Source organism: Zeugodacus cucurbitae, chromosome 4, assembly GCF_028554725.1.
Source record: "Zeugodacus cucurbitae isolate PBARC_wt_2022May chromosome 4, idZeuCucr1.2, whole genome shotgun sequence".
Classification (NCBI taxonomy): Eukaryota; Metazoa; Arthropoda; class Insecta; order Diptera; family Tephritidae; genus Zeugodacus; species Zeugodacus cucurbitae.
Genome location: NC_071669.1, coordinates 20,736,168 through 20,754,413, shown reverse-complemented (window position 1 = coordinate 20,754,413; position 18,246 = coordinate 20,736,168). Strand labels below are relative to the sequence as shown.

At 35.0% G+C, this 18,246-nt stretch overlaps 1 protein-coding gene across 2 annotated transcripts in view; it reads right to left on the bottom strand.

The window, feature by feature from the left end:
• The window catches only part of LOC105217070 (fat-like cadherin-related tumor suppressor homolog), a 36,909-nt gene that overhangs the window by 9,642 nt on the left and 9,021 nt on the right, over positions 1–18,246 (bottom strand). For both annotated transcript variants that reach the window (XM_011191901.3, XM_029042351.2), the window contains exons 2-14: positions 9,822–10,747; positions 6,874–9,460; positions 6,711–6,817; positions 6,299–6,506; positions 6,170–6,231; positions 5,743–5,898; positions 5,296–5,662; positions 4,109–5,117; positions 3,797–3,982; positions 2,749–2,923; positions 1,412–1,683; positions 608–1,325; positions 63–246 (exon numbers count right to left, since the gene is read on the bottom strand). In XM_011191901.3, coding sequence (XP_011190203.2) covers positions 63–246; positions 608–1,325; positions 1,412–1,683; positions 2,749–2,923; positions 3,797–3,982; positions 4,109–5,117; positions 5,296–5,662; positions 5,743–5,898; positions 6,170–6,231; positions 6,299–6,506; positions 6,711–6,817; positions 6,874–9,460; positions 9,822–10,709 — 6,919 coding nt within the window. In that variant the 5' untranslated portion in view covers positions 10,710–10,747. The remainder of the gene's footprint in view (positions 1–62; positions 247–607; positions 1,326–1,411; positions 1,684–2,748; positions 2,924–3,796; positions 3,983–4,108; positions 5,118–5,295; positions 5,663–5,742; positions 5,899–6,169; positions 6,232–6,298; positions 6,507–6,710; positions 6,818–6,873; positions 9,461–9,821; positions 10,748–18,246) is intronic.

The following is an 18,246-nucleotide window of genomic DNA, read 5'->3' as shown; positions in this document are numbered from 1 at the left end:
CAAGTTTCCTGTCTCTTTCTATATACACACATATGCACAAAACAAATTTAATTCTAACTTACCAGTTCTGTAATCAATTTCGAACACTTCATCCTCATTTCCACTTGATATTGTGTAAATTAGTCTTCGTTTAAGCGGACTTTCGGCCTGTATTGCTATGGAGAGCGCCGAAAACAATTCGGCATTTTCTTTCACGACATCGGAGTAAAATTGCTTATCGAATGTGGGCATCGAACGATCAACCACCTATTAAACATTGATAATAACTTGATTACATTGAATAGGATTGACCTAAATTCATAAATAAGTTTGAGCTCCTATACTGAGTTGTTCTACAATTCTACAAGTAAAGTCAGAACCCGACAGAAAACGATAAACCTTAACTGGAAAACAGTGTTTAGATCATAGCCTGAACCACACACCAACACTTTAAGAGTCTATAAACTGTCTCATATTAACGAGATTTGAATGATTAACTCAAGCTTTTTCAAATGAGATTTATAGATAATACCCTTCTAGGCACGTTTTTCCAAGTTTTATGAGATATACAGTTTGTTTTTAAGTCATCTAAATTAACTTAACATTTTTTTTAGAATCATTTACTCACCTTTATGTTAACCGCCGCATCAGTGGAACATGGTGATATTGCACCATCGTAGGCAGCGATTATTAAGTCGTAAACCCTAATACTGCCATCAATAATTTGCTTCAACACTAATTCGCCCGATTTACGATCGACTTTGAAGAGCTCACCATTACCTTTCTTCATTTCGTAACGCACCTCACCATTTTCATAGCTATCGAGATCAACAGCTTTAACACTAGTTATTATGGTGCCCTTGACATCGTCCACTGATAATGTTGCATAATAAGGCAAATTGACGAATATGGGACAATTATCGTTAACATCCAGTATGGAAATGTCCACACGCACAATGGCACGTCGCATCTGCTTGAATTTCTCATAGAGTAGTAAAGAACGTGCCTCAATTACTATGGTGTAAATATCTTGACTCTCACGATCGAAAGGCAACCCAGTTGTTTTGATGGCACCAGATGTCTTACCGATTACGAACATCTTTGTCGGACTTAAAATGCTGAATTCAACATTCTCGTGCAACAGATTACCCACCACATTTACCAGTCCAACCGTTACGATTTTGGAAGAATTCTCAATTGTAGAAAATGTGTAAGAAGGTTTCTGGAATACAAAACCTGGTGTCGACAAGGTTTCAATGTTAATGTCAATTTGCGCTATGGCTGAGTACAGGCCATCGGAAGCTCTAATGTGTAGCGTATAAAATGTATCCAAATGTGTGATATCCCTGAAAAATTACATTAGGAATTATAATGCTATATTCATGTCTACTTTAAGTCTGTATGTCTGTATAAGTGCAGTCGTATGCCGTACCTGGTGGTCACAATGCCCGTTGTCGCATCAATTTCGAAACAACCATCTGCATTCCCATCAATAATGTCATAACGGATTTTCGTATTTTCATCTAAATCTGCATCGGTCGCATTCACTTCGGCTATAATGATATTTTCATATGTGGGTTGATACAGCGTCACATTCATGTAGCTCTTAGTGAAAACCGGCGGGCAATCATTGATATTTTCAACATCGATATGTATAGTTGAGTGATATTTGGCATACAATTTTGGCACGCCCAAGTCGTTGATCTGAAAGGAAGAAAATAATTATAATAGTGAATCTATTAATTTGTTTCTATTTCATTTGTTTGTTAGAACTAGAAGTTATTAGTGTATTTTCCAGAGTCCAGAAAATGTATGTATATAATGTATATTAAAAAAAAATATATATATATTTAAACAAGTAAGCAAGGGCTATGTTCGGGTATAACCGAAATAGCTCTCGCAATTTATTGATCTAATTTCATTAAGATAACACACAATTTGATCCACATAAATGCCATAAAGTCCACTAGAATAACAAAAATCATTATACCATTTGTATATGAGAACTGGGTAGTTCCTGGACCGGTTTCACTAATTTTCACCCCCAAGTTACACAATATCCATATATATGTACGCTATACGCTCATTTCATTTTGCTAAGATATCTCACATATTAACTGATATGCGGAATAAATCACATCGTATTTTTGAAGAACCTATAATTATGTATATGAGAGCTAGGAGAAGTTATGATCCGATTTTTACCATTTTTGGTACAGAGACACACTTTCAGAAGAAAAAAATGCATTCTGAATTACATTACAATATCTGAGAGATTTTCCGATATTTTCGGTGAAAAATTGCGCTTAGGCACTGATTTCTTCGTGTTCAATATCAAAGGCTTTGAAAAGTTATAGTCCGATTTCGACAATTTATCCACAAGTAATACCACAGCTCAAATACAGTATTTGTGTAAAGTTTTATTCCGCTATCTTTATTTGTTCCTGACTTATATGTATATTATAATGTGAAGGAATCAAATGGAATTCAAAATTGAGTTATATGGGAAGTAGGCGTGATAGGGAACCGATTTCGCCCAAAGAAAATATTATATTCCGAATTTCATTGAAATCGGTTTAGTCTGAGATATGGTTTTTGACCCATAAGTGGGCGAATTTAAAAACAAAAAAACTGAGTGCAACTTTCGTCTACCATTCTGTAAAATATAGTATTCTTAAGAAGTGCGCACTTGCACTACCAAGCTTATTAGTTTATATAAATAAAGGATTACCATGTGACATCATTATTTTTTAATGAAAATAAACTTACCATTACGTCAAATCGAAAATATTTATTCCTTTCATAATCCACCTGTTTCAGTAGTTTAATAGCGCCCGTGGATGAATCAATTTCGAAATATTCTTTTGCTTGATTGTTTAAAATGGTGTATTCGATCATGCTGTTTACACCCTCATCCAAATCCTTAACTGTAACTAGCAGCGGCCTGTCAAAGATAAAGAAAATTATAAATTAAAATAAATTAAATTCGTGCATACGTTTGTATAATTATTTGTTTTAATAATAGCTAACTTTATTAATTAAAAAAGTTATTTTATATTTAAAAAATTCCAAAAAAAAAACACGCGCTAACCCAATTTTTGGTTGCCTTTGCTGTGCTCAACACTACATACATACATATATTTCAATTCAAATTAATAATTTCAACTAATATTCAAGGTACAAGAATTTGAAAATATTATACAAATCAATTTCAGAAAAATTTTATATTTTTATGTATGGTTGGTGGCGCAAAATGATATGAGATTGGTTTACAAAGCGTTGTACAGGAAGTTTTCGGCACGTGTCCGGCAATGAAGAGATTTTTATACTTCTGTTTTTTGCGTATCAAAGCATTGTGATTGTAGGTATCGAAACTTGTATCGGGATCCTCGCACATGCTCTCAAATGTCATGTCAATATCGAGTTCGTTCACTTGTGTTGCCATAGAACGTGACACATTGCGTTTGCGGAAAATTCGTCGTGGTCTTCGCAGTTTTTTGTATGGAACAGGCAGCATATTTTGATTTTGTTTCCTTTTTTGTTTATAAATTTTTATTTGACTTTTCGGAAGTAAATACAAATAACTTTGAAAAATGAAATGAAATGCACAGTGGAATGAATTCATTAAGATTGGGTTTATATTTTGATAAACACTTCGAATGATCTGAGGTAACCGATAGGATCAACGGACTAGTGTAAGGTAGTACTTAAACAATTAAGAAAACGATGTAAAAACTTTGCTCTTTCTCAGTACACTTGATTATCGTCAGGCTGAAAAAAAGTATTCCCTAAGTAAATATTTAAAAATATACATTACCTCTTTTGTGGATCATTTTTTTGAAAAACGAAAGAACCGATTGTTGCAATCTCCGAAATAGTACCATTGTATGCAGTTTTCTCGAAGAATGGTTCATTATCGTTAATATCCAAAATATGTATGATAATATTGTGCGTGGAAGTAGCCGATGCCATGTTTGTGGCAATAATGGTGAGATTAAAAGATCTGAAAGAATATGAAAATTTAAAAGAGAATTAAGCGTTAATTTATTTGTATGTATGAAGATGTTTTATTAAATCATTATACTCAATTACTTGAACATTCTTCAAATAAAAATTCTCTTTCACTTACTTGTTTTTCTCGTAATCAATGTTATCATTCGCTGTTATTACACCAGTTGAGGGATTAATACGAAATCGTTGACCCACATCACCATCCGCCACCTCGTAGAACACAGATGAGGAAGAGCGTGCCTCCACTTGACAAACAAATGTGCCAACCATTATGTTCTCATAGATCTCAATGACATTCAGCGGCGCCATAAAGATGGGTGGATCATTTTCGGACATTGTAACGATAATATGTAGCGGCACTTGTGAGGAGAGCGGCGGCTCACCATGATCTGTGGCCTTAATTTGCAACATATATTCTTGCATTTTATTTATATTCAAACTTTTCGATAGTGTCACAATGCCCATTGTTGGTTCGATTTCGAAAGTATTGCCAACATTACCAGTTATAATGGAGTATCTAATTTCAGCATTTTTGCCACTATCCAAATCTAATGCTGTCAATTCAGCCACTTTCGAACCGATCGCCGCACTCTCGGGTACTTTGCTTTGTACGATCTTACTCATAAATTCTGGATGATGATCGTTATGATCATGTACGGTTATAACGATTTTGGCATAATTCCGTTTGGCTGGCGTTCCTTGATCTTTAGCGATCACTATCAATGTATGATGTCTGTTCTTTTCGTAATCTAGACGTTTTATCACCAGCACATTACCACTTATGGAATCTACACGAAATAGTGAGAGTGATGTTGGATCTTGTGCGGCATGTAGCGTGTAGAATATCTTATTATCCTCATCCTTATCGGTGGCATGCAATTGCATTATAATAGCTTCTTCTTCGATATTCTCCGATATATTTACATAGTATATATCTTGTGTGAACTGTGGCCGGTTATCGTTTATGTCGACAACGTGTATGTACAGATTGGTATTAACTATATGAGTGCCATCGGTGACGGTAACTGTCAAATTATACGATGACTGAGTTTCACGGTCTAAACTTTTCGAGAGTAAAATGTGACCGTTATCTTTGCCAATGTAGAATTCATTGCGTTCGTTGCCATCTGCGGAAGTGAGATATATTACTAAAATATGTTATCCATTGAAAAAGAGTGTGTGTAAGAATAAGATCAAGATCTTGTGATAGATCTCCAAAGAGGAAACCTAGTGTATCTATTGCTAAGCTTTAATAATGTAATAGTAAACACTTTATTTTTATACACAGCTATTTATTCAACTTACCACTTAAGTTGTACCACAGATGATCGTTGTCTTCATCAGTCGCCTGCACGAGTGCTACCAAAAATCCTGGCCGATCACTTTCAGTTACATCAATACGACTATCGTCCGCTTTTATGGCAGGTGCATGTGGGGAATTTGTCGAAATCGGTATGACAACTATATTCAATTTAGCATTTTGACTACGTTTCGGTGTACCGTTATCTTCAGCGCGTATATTCAAATCATATTCGGCATCCACTTCCAGGGGCTTCATTAGATAAATGAAACCAGTGTCGGGGTCCATGCGAAAACGATTTTTACCTTTGCCAGACTTGATGAAATAAGTAATGCGTCCATTCTCGCCGAAATCATTGTCAATGGCACGCGCCTGAAGAGATATAACGAAAAAATAATAATTTAAAAATAAAAAAAAATGGTTGTGTGATTGTAGAGCAACGCATTAAATACCTGGAAAACTGTTTCGTTTATGTCTACTGTTGAAGGTACTTGAATTTTGTAGAAGCGTTGCTCAAATTCTGGACTATGATCGTTGATATCTTCGACTGAAACAACAACGCGCGTTGTTGAAGTTAGCGCTGGAGTTCCATTATCAGATATGGAGATCTATAGACGAGAGACATAGAGGGAGAGAGAGTAAATATGTTGTTGACAAACTTATTTATATTTGAGTAAAAAATACAGTTGAGCTTCTCTAACTCGAATCACCGTAATCCACAAAACAAAAACTTCGAGTTAGAAAGACTTCTAGTTATGGGAGATAATTTCTAGTTATGAAATGAAATTTGACTTATATTGCCAATTCAAGAGCTCGAGTTATGGACAACTTTGAGTTATATAAGTTCAACTGTAGTTTCTAAATTTTATGAAAACCCACCTCTAGTATATGCTCTGCTTGGTTTTCTCGATCCAGTTTCCTTTCCGTTGTTATCAGATCCCCTGTAAGAGATTATTTTATATTGATCAATTTAAAAATATAAATATTTTAATTAATCTTTAACCCTACCTGTTGTTGAATTTAACTCAAAGAAACCTTCCGGATTTCCCGAAATTATGCGATAAGTAAAGAACTGTGCTGGATTTTTGTCATTATCATAAGCATTTAATTGTATAACCGGCGTGTTCTCCGGACTACCTTCCAAGACAGATACATAGTAGACAGGCTTATCAGTTAATGGTACATTGTCGTTTTCATCTTCCACCTGTATATTGACCTGAAAAAAACAAAGAATCAAGTAATTATATGAGTCTTTATTTTATTTCTATTATTTTTATAAAAATATAATTTGTATTTACATACTTCGATTTCAAAACAAAAATATATATTTTTTTACAGCTCGTGAAATTTTAGGAGATCTCAAAGTGCCTCCTCCAACTGTTTTTTTTATGAAATGAAAATATAAATTACATATATTTACCTGCACACAACTGCTTAACGGTATGATAGCGTGATCCTGAGCGCAAAGCGTAAGCCAATAACTGGATTTTGTTTCAGCATCCAAATGGGATAATGTGCGTATGATACCTTTGAAAGAAAACTTAAGCCACATATCCATTTCCACAATATAAACTCGTGCTTACCTTCATCATTCACTGTGAACACACCTAAACCATCGCCACCACGTATGCTGTACGAGATCTTCGAATCCGGTCCATTTATATCGGCATCTTTCGCGGTTATGTTCATCACAAAACTGCGTGACGGTAGATTCTCTTTCACCTTGCCGGTGTAGACAAAATCACCGAATTCCGGCGCAAAACGATTCTCATTCACATCGATAATCTCGATCACCACAGGCATATCGGTTGTCAGCGATGGTGAACCGCGGTCTATAGCGCTCACTATTAAATTATGCACTTGCCGTTTCTCGTAATCCAAATAGCCTAAGGTGCGTATGACACCGGTGTGTTTGTCAATTTTGAACAGTTCTTCAGTGGCGAGCTCTTCTTTTATGGAGAAAAAGATTTCACCATTTGGTCCAATATCGATGTCAGTGGCTTCGATTGCCGCCACCACCGTGCCGCGCGGTATATCCTCACGCACTTTGAATATGAATTCCTGTACACCGAAGATGGGCGCATTATCGTTGATATCCTCGACCAATATATTTATGACAGCTTCGGCTGTGAGTGCTGGTTCACCATTATCCTTGGCTATGATGTGCAATTCATATTTATCCAACTTTTCGCGGTCCAATGCATTGGCCAAATATATACAACCTGTGCTGATGTTCACAAAGAAGTCTCGCGTTTCAGTCTGCTTTAAGTAGGTGATTTTCGCATTCTCTTCTATGTCAGCATCCGATGCATTTAAACAAAATATTAATGTGCCGTTAAATGCGTTTTCTGGAAGATGAAATGTTGCTAGTGATTTTTGGAAAACCGGTCGATTATCATTGCTATCGAGTATGAAGACGGGTAGAAATTTCGATTGCGACTTTTGTGGCTGACCCAGATCGTAAACGGTTACATTTAGCACGTATTCATCCTGACGCTCACGATCGAGATAGCCAATTATTTGCAGTTCGCCACTATCAGGATCGATACGAAATACCGAATCGTTATCACCATCCGAAATGGCAAAAACCAATTTGCCATTATAACCCAAATCACGATCTCTTGCCTTGATCCACATCACAGTCTCGCCCAACTCAATGCTCTCGTTCAGTCGTAGTTCATGTGGGAAGTCTATAAATTCTGGCGCATGCATATTCTCGCCATAACGACTTGGCGTCAGACCCAGATCGTTTATGTAGGTCTTCTCATGTACGTTCGCATTATTGCGTTCCGCTGCCGCCAAGTTCTCGGCCAAACGTCTGGAAACACCGGTCTCACGACATTCAAAGCTACCATAACCACTGAACATGTCAATGTGCTCCATGTAGACATTCTTCTCATCACCGACAATATCAATAACCATATTCATTTCGTCTGAGAAATGTGTGCCATCCGTGGAAGATACATTTATGTAGCGCGTTGTTGCTGTTGAAACATCAGCCAAGTCACAACCAATTGATAGTACACCAGTAGTTGGATCTAGATTAAAACAGCCATCTTCATTACCCGATATCAGCCGATAGGTTATGAAATCACCAGCATCAAAATCTATGGCCGAAAGTGTGAATATTTCCGTACCGACCGGTATATTACGCAAAACTTTGCCAAAACAATTCACACGCTCGAATTGCGGTCGATTATCGTTGATATCTCTAATTTTGATTAACAGCTCCAATTCAGTTTGTCGTCGATACGGTAGTCCCCAATCTGATGCGCGAACGCTGAGCACATATGTTCTACGCATGGTTTCATAATCAATTAATGTTGTGGTCTTGAGTTCGCCCGTAAAATGATCGATTTCAAAGGGTACCTCATTCAAATTAGCTATACTATATGATATGTATGCATTCTCTCCACTATCCCTATCACGCGCTGTTAATTTCACAACAAAAGCACCGGCCAATTCATTCTCATCCAATTCGATGGTCGTGTTCATCAGCTCGAACAACGGATCATTATCGTTCATATCCTGTATATTAACTTTTACCTTCGCCGATGATTGTTTACGGAAGCCGAGATTCGCCTGATCGATTGCCGAGACAGTTAGTGTATAGAAGGATTTACTTTCGGCATCGAGTGGCTTTTGTGTGTATAGCATGCCTGAATCGGGATTTATGCGAAATTCACCACCCTCATTGCCGCCGACTATCTCCAAATAGACCATGGCATTCTTACCCAAATCAGGATCGGTCACTTTCAGTCTAATCACTGGCATATTTGGTGGCGATGTTTCGGGTATTGAGATTTCATATAAATGCTTAGTAAATACTGGTGCGTTATTTCTCTCCTTAATAAAGTGTACTGGAATGGTCTTATAACAGTGCCGCATAGGCACTCCCTTATCTTCGGCACGTAAAGTTAAATTATATTTAATGGAGTCATTTAGTTTTGCGAATTTATTTATTTCAATAAAATATTCGCCGATATTATGTGTTGGTGTTATTACGAAATTTCCATCGGGATCACCGTCAACGATTTGTAATTTATTTATTTCACCATGTTTGCCAGTGTCATTGTCGCTGACCTTAACTATACCATAAATATTCGAACTAAAATTCGAGGTTATACTAGAAAAAGTCTTAAAATATATTTCTGGAGTGTGTAAATTAACCTGAAAGGGTAATAGAAAAACGAAGTTAGTGGGGTTAAGCTAAAATTGTAAGTAAAGGAAGACAAAATTTAGTTGGAACTAGATTATGGTCATAAGTGATTGAAATAGAGATTATTTTAATTTCGTTATACTACTTTTTTTTGGAATGCGAAGACTTTGTTTACAATTAGTATGGCATTTTGACAGTGCGCTTGAGACTATTTTTAATTATTAAATAGCTGATTCTAAAAAGTTATCTTACAAGTTTCATATATGTAGTTATCTTATTCTTAAAGGCTTCGGAATTTCGGATACAAGTCAAATAATATAGTAGTAGGTACTCTAGTAGAATTAGATACTTAACGACTTTTCAGTTACTTACTTGTTCTACGGTTATGGAAACTTTTGCTTTGCTCGATTGATGATTGTAATGATTAATGGCTGAGCCCCGATCATTCGCGAGCACCGTTAAATTATAATGGGAACTGTCTGTATATCTTAATTGTCTATTTAATGTAATTACTCCAGTCGTTGGATGTATCGAAAAGTATTCATTGTCGATAAGAAAACTATAGTAGATTTCGCCATTAATACCCAAATCGGCATCTTCGGCTGTAACCCGTAATATACTCCGATGTATTGGCATATCCTCGGGTACGATTTGTGCATATTCTATTGGATAGAATAGTGGACTCAAATCGTTACGATCCAATACACGTATATGTACGGTTGTTTCCGTCTCATCACCCATATAATCATCGCCTAGATTATATTTGATCATCGCGCGCACTTTCAACAAATACTCCTCATTCTTTTCACGATTTAGCACAACATTGCTAGTTCTTGTGCGTATCGCTAGAAATGCAATGTCATCAACTAAACGCTCCTCAGCTTTAAATAGCTTATCACGATCTCCTGCTACGATGCGATACTTAACCTCGGCACCCGGTATAATGGCAATACCCATAATGTCTTCATGCGCCAATGGTATCGCATATGTTTTGCCCACACTATTCTCGGGTATGGTGGCATTGTACAATTTGTGTCGGAATTTGTATTTATTTAATGTGATATAATTTGCAGTGGCATGCAGTGATGTCGCCTCACTTCTTTGATGATGATGTGTGCGTTGATGTTGTTGCTCAGTTGGTTCGCGTACATCCGTTTTTAGATAAGTTGGTTGCAATAGGCAAGACCAAATTATTATAATTGCCCATAAGGACATGGGCTGTTTTGGAGTCACGAACACTGCATAGCGTTTGATCTTCATATTACAAATACTATAAGGACAAGTTACATGGCATAATCCTGGAAACAAAAAACACAAACATGAATTTACTTTAAGGATTTATGAAATTTTTAGAAAACAGAAGTTTTAATATATAGCTGTATGTTCCACATATAATAATTTTCTTAAGATCATATAGCAAATGTATTGAGCTTGCGCTACAACTGCTTAAGCTTTAAGCTTTTAAAACGGAAAATATAATATTTTACTCCGTATTTTGAAACTTATAAATTACTTTTCAATGCATTATCTAGTTATCAAATCCGATATTCTCTGTTATTATATACTAGTATTGAAATGTATTAATAAAGTATTAATGAATAAGAAGTGAGATATATTACAATAATTTGCTATTATTTTTCTGTATTTTATAAATACATGTATATTAGAGAAGATCCGTCCTGACAGTAGTTTTTCTAATGGTCTCGGATTCGTATGCGACTAAAACCGCAAACTATCGTTACAATAAAATACTCGAGTGGCCTCGTGAAACTAGAGGGACTCTCGCGCAACTTCGTTCTGGATACTGAAGTAGATTAAACTCCTACTTATCCAGACTAGACCCCCACATATCCAACATACTATTCCCCGCATGATACTAACTACCTCCTTGCATCCCCAATTAACCCCACCTATGTAACACCGTTTTCCCTTTGGTGCGACCCTATAGAAACAGCTCGTTTCCTGGTCCTCCCTTTAGATGACTTCGATAACAATTGAGTTGTGCTTGCTGTTCTATATAACCATTACAACAACTACCAATATAATATCAGAAATCATGCATTGTTCTATTTATGAGGATAATTCGAAGATATATGGTACAATTTCTAGAAGAATTCGCTATTTTTTACAACAAATAAATAAAGAATTGTGTAGGTTGAGCAGGACATTTTACAAAAAATAAATTTGAATACCATGTATCGTAAGCAAAATACTCTGCCCAAATTGCATCGGGATTGGTTTAATTATTTGAATTTGTATTGCTTTCTGAATAAGGTTATTTATGGAGTTTCTTTATATCATTTCTTTTAATAATTTATCTCGCTGGTAACAAAGCAGTTCTCTTAGTACAATTACTTCGAATACATACTATGTTGAAATATCTGAAATTTTGTATTATTTTCTGGGACTATCTATAAATATGTATTTCTCCAATTATTATTAGACGGATTATCAATATACAGATCCAACGCAAGAATTGTTTGAACATTACTTTACTAAAGCGAAAGCGGATTGGCTTTCCACAGTTGCATTCAGCATCAACTTCCATTTTCGATTCCCTGTTTTATTGTTTTACTTGTTCTTATTCAATAATTTCATAGGATTATTCCCCTTTATTTTTACAAGTCATTTACCATTAACTCTTACTTTGGCTCTTCCTTTATAATTAGAAGATCTTCATGATTAATTGGTTCATCATGCATTTATGAAAGATCTCCGTTGTTAAAAATTAAGCCAAAATTCAATCAGAATAATAATGGTAGTAGGGTCGAAACTGGTTGAGAAATATTAGGTTCTTTTCTCGATGCTGTCTGAATATAAATATTATAATTATATTGCTTGAATAATGTACAGGAATAGGATATATCAGTAGTTCTTTCTTTATAATAGAAAGCGGTGTTGAATAAATTCAAAGCTACATACATTAGCAGCAATTGGGAATTCCGTGTCATGACATATAGTGGAACACAGCTAACGACACTTTAACAATGAGTGGAAAAGAAAATCCATAAACAGTACAAAATTGATTCCATCGCTATTGGGTCAACCTGGTACAAAGAGAACTCTCTAATAGAAAGCAGTCTAACATCTGAAATGTTAACTAGTCATCATTGATCCGGATTTCTTTAAAAGTAAATATCTATTTAACATACAAAAAACGTAAAAGTTTGTGAAATTGATGAATCAATATACAAACAAAATGTTTGAGACATTATTCAGTATTTTCTTCGACGAACAGAATTTCGTGTCCTAAAGTGATCTTGAAGAAGAATGAAATGGAGAAAATTTTATGAAGCACCTAGCATACACTGTAACAGACATATAAATGTAGATGTGTCATAAATAAACTGATTTAACTTATTATCTCGATTTTTTTTGGAACATCCTTTAGGTTGTTAGAATAAAATTATAATATATAATAAATTAATTATTTTTGATCAAGTTTTGATCAATATTAATACTTTATTTGAAAACCATTGCATTACATATATGCATTTATTAATGATTTCAAATTGTCCGCAAAAGCACGTAGCATGTTTGGCAAAAATGTCTTTCAGCTAAGTACTACTAACGCTGCATAAAGTAATTCCACGAAATCGGTTTTAACCACTATACCATATTTCATTTCAACAACGATGCCATGTCACATGTATGACTGTCTTATGTTGGGTGGAAAATATAATTTCTGCAAAAACAAAGTGTCTCAACCCTCATTTATTGTTTTGCTCCAAAATCCAAAATCAAGCTAGCCTAAGCATCAATTGTATGTGTATGTATGTACATTTGTAAGTATATAAATATATTTATGTACATACATATGTATGTATGCCTATTAGGGGTATGATTTTGTAATTATAAATAGTTAACAGCAAATTACATGACGGACGTCAGTTAAATTTGACCGTACTTATTGTTAATTTATAATTGACAGTGTAGACATGTTTTGTTCAATCAGTACATATATGTATGTATTGGGGATTTATTCAAATTTCTAGGTTACAATTTACATAAATTTCGAATGTTCGTTAATTTCCTTTTGAAATAATATAAATAGTAAAATGCAAGATTTTCTATAATTTTCAGAAAACTTGTACCCCTAATGTATTTTTTGTATGGTTTAGAAGAGGCAAATCTTAAAATGGTTAAAGTTTGGTGGTTATACATAAAAAACAATTAGAGATCAGTTTATTATAAACTTAACGGTGTTATAATATTTATATTATAATATATGTATATAGATCAAATAATTATCGTATTAGTACTTGGGTTGCACCACATAGAAGATATCAGACCTCAAAAGAGCGCCCTCAGTATATATACGATATCGTTTGATCGACATATGAAAACAAAGACATTTGGATTTTTCTAACAATAATGGTATATTCAACATATCTATATCTAATACAAGTGGTCATATGGTCAAGTGGTCGAATTAAAACCAAAATTTGGACGTGCGAAGGATTTTTATTTGATACAACAAATACAATTTTCAATTTCCGATATTGGAACCTTTTAAGTAATTCATTACTCTGTACAACACTCGGCTGCATATTAAACCAAACTATTTTTTTCTTTCTATGGCTAAATTGAGAAGAAGTATAGATTGTATCCATTTTTTAGATTTTTTTGTAACTATATACTGTAATTAATAATATTTTTTTTTAAAAAGTCCTTTTATCGAACTTCGAATCCAAATATTTCGATTTTCGAAAATCGGAGTATACAATATTTTTACATATTACTCAATCTCCTGGGAAAATTGTGTTTGGGCCAATACCAAGGAAAAGTCAATTTTGTCTTATAGTGTTATTATTTTGAAAATAATAAAAAAATCATAAAAAATAAAATCCGGCACCTTGAAATATAACAGTTATTTTTTTGTGGTTCTTTTTTACATTTTAAATTAAAATAGAAACAAAAGCCTAGATAAAGTTATATTGCGCTAGATTATGTTAACTTGTAACTGACCTCTACAAAATATTTCTCGGTTTCATTTATTTCGGGTTTATACATTTACCTTACGTCAGTCTAAGTGTCCCACTACTAAATAACCCCAAAGGTTTGAATTTGATTCGACAAAAATCGTATATGCATTGTGTCCATTTTAAATAATATACTTTTCTTTTAGTGATTTAAAAAGAGCATATATGTATTAACAATAAACAATATCAGAGCAAATCGCAAAGCCTGGGGGTAACTTAGTATTATTGTATTTCAGAAAATGTCACACCCATAAAGTATGAGTAAATTTGTACTCATACACTCGTGTTTGTACGACGTCGTACATACATACATATGACTGTAAATTTGCCTGTGTGTATTTGTGCTCAGGTACTCAACCCATTCATTGTAAGCACCATAAACTCGCTTAGCTACTTTAAGCGGAAATACAATCAGTTCACTGCCAAAAATTGCATACATATGTATGTAACTATGTATATGTATTTATAACTGTAAATATTTGTATTTAAGCGAATTATAAAAGTTTGCCGTATGTGCATGTGTGCGAGAAGTTAATAGTGTAATTGACGCTGAATTTAAGTGCAAATTTCTTTCAGTTTATGGTAAATAAAGAAGATTGGCCATGAGTCAAAATTTCGATTGTGAAATACAAATAAGTCTAGCTATTAGAATAGTCTACCGCATTGTATGCTCTAATAGTCTAAGCTGAGTTTACATTAGACATGGAGCTTAATGAGGTCACTGAATGCTGTTCTTGAGATATAACATTATTCAGATACAGATAAATTCGAGAGTATGGAACAGATTGAAAAAGCCATTATAATGGTAATTTGTGAACTGGACGAAGTTATATACCGTTTGTAAAATTGATTTTTATAAATTATAGAATGGACCGATACCTGCCAATTTATAGAAGAAATTTCCAAATAGTATAAATATAAATTGTAATTTAATCTAATTTATCCGATTTTGCATATTTCCAAAATTTGCTAAGGGGATGCTGCAGGATCATCATTTACAATATCGTAAACCAAATTCAGTACAAATTACAAAATACAAATTGCTACTAAATTTTACTGAAATATCTGCAGTAGTTTGTGAAATACCTACATAAAACCACTTTGTGCATAGACTGATCTCCTACAGATGTTGCACAGAATAGAGGAGAGCAGAGAAGTACATAAATAATAAGAAACACTAAAGATAAAATAATAATTAGTTGATATGGACCCAAGGAAATCTACCAGGCCTTTCCATAAAATATATTGATTCCGCCATTTGGAATTTTAAATAAAACCGACACCGGATTCGTAATCCGTGACCCCGAAAACCTCCGAGTAGAGAGTTTCAAGCGAATCCGACGGATTTTTACAAAAGCTGTCCGCCATATTGGTTCGAATTCGGTTCGGACCCAAAAAAACCTACATAAAGTAAGGATTTCCAAAATGGAATTTGTATAAAGAGGGAATTTTTTTTAGAATAACCTAGACTTATTTTAAGCTTACTTAGGTTAAAGTATAGTATTCTATGGTAAAACAGAAATCTGCGATATAATTGTAATAAGACTGATCGTACGTACTCTGCTTCAGGTTCCTTAAGAGTATCTTCGAGTCTAGTTTGTCATGACTTTCGAATTTAGACTATGCAATTATTCGCCATTTTTGAGGTAACTCTTATTTACTTTGGAACACACTCCATTCGCGGAACGAACTACCTTCAAACATAGTAGTGGGTACCCTCAAGTACAAATGTACTTCTACATAAAGACAAATAAATAAGTATTGGCTTGCAACGCGTGTTGGTTCTAAATTATCAAAGTACAAATTTATTCTGAGTATTTATTTGTAAAGTCATATTGTTTACAATCTTTCTTTCATTGCTATCAAATATCAACGATAGAAATACAGATTGCGCGGCATAAATGTACATACGTATACCAACAACAGTACATAAGGAGAAGTGCATGCATTTTTTCAATGAGTTGATGTCTGGCAACTTGTCTTCCCAGTGGTATGATGAAGTGGCAATATTAAAATATTTGATTAACAACACCGTAATATATGTACATATGTATGTATATAGTCCAAATGGTACTATAGGGGATGGGAAAGTAAATGATGGGAAAATTGACGGTCAGTGGATTCTTAATTCGCTCTGCGCTCAGCATAGTAACTGGTACTGTTCCCATAGTAACAAAATTATACCTCATTGCATATGTTTTCCCTCCTAGAATCTTTAACCATATAACAAATATCCTGTAGCCTGTAGTAGTAGAACAAACAATATAAAATCCACATACTATCTTGTTGTTGAATGCTACTGGAAAGCTTTGTTGTTAGGTTAGGTTACTCTGGCAGGCTACAACGCCACACATAGACCAGTTTGGTCCTTTGTGAAACCAGATGGAGTGCCGTCACTTGGTTAATGAGGAGTAGTCATCCTTTAGGATGCCAGCGTTTGTTGCGAATTTCAAAAGGCTTTGTGGCTTTACCAACGAAATCTCTTCCACATTAACGTAGTGTGCAGCCCCCAAATGCTGAAGCCGTTGTCTTGATAATGCAGGACATTCACAGAAGAGGTGCTCCATTGTCTCTCTGGTGCCTTGCTCTTGACATTTCCTGCAGTCTTCACGATCTATCAGCCACATCTTGTAGGCGTGCGCCGCCACAAGACAGTGACCAGTGAGTATGCCAACCATTTTCCTACATTTGCTTCTATCAAGCGCCAATAGAAATTTCGTGTACTTCTTATCTACCGCCTTGCACATAACTTTTGCGGTTTTGCATTCCGGCATATTCTTCCAGCGGGCTTTGAACTTTTTTACCAAGTTTCTGTCTAGATCATCATATAGATAGTGTATAGGTCTATCTATGTTCATCATATTTTCGGATGACAGTTTTACGCCTCGTTTGGCAATCTCATCCACTATCTCGTTACCTTCTATGCCCTTGTGGCCTGGCACCCAGTAGAATTGAAGTCGCCTATTTCTGGCGACATCATCCACTGCTGCCCTACCACTTAAGACACTTTTGGCCGATACGCTGAAAGAGGATATTGCCTTGATTGTATGTAGTTTGTTGTTAGATTAGATTAAGAGTTGAGGAACGCACTGCGATCTAAGGTCTGATGTGTCCTCTCCTGTTATCACAAAATACCATCCAACACCGTCGCGTTAAGAAAATTTAATAGTGTTACAGGGTTGATGGGCGCGATACTTTGCTTTTGGGGATATAGATATCGCATTATGTCACTCCTTTTTCTGGAATCGCAGTCAAGGAGTAGATGCTCAGGTCTATTCGCTGCTAGATCTTAGAACCTGCACTGATCCGACGAGCAAATTCCGAGTTTGTTCAGATGGCACCATAGTCTGCTGTGGCTGGTGTAAAGTGCTACCACTAGTTATCTCAGTTTGTTGTTAATTTCACGTAGAATTTTTTAAGAAGAGAACAGAGCTCGAACATAGCAACGAGGCGAATCGAAGATGATTTATGTGTTTGAAAACAAAGTAGTGTTTTTGCGAAGCTGTTCGTCTTTTTTACTAGGGGGTAAGCAGGATAAGCAGCTGAATGCTTGCATTCGTATGCAACAAAATCAACCACGAATTTGCACCAAAATGCCACACACGCTTACTTCAAATTGCCGTTAAGTGCGTACGTGCAATTAAATACAACTTTATATATGAATGTATGTAGTACATTTCTTATATATACATATATAAAGCAACTCTTATGATATATATAAAAACTAAAAGTTAGGGAACAAGAATGGCATGCTTACATACCTACATATACGCATGCATTATGGCCGACCATGTAAGTACATAAGTATGTGTGTA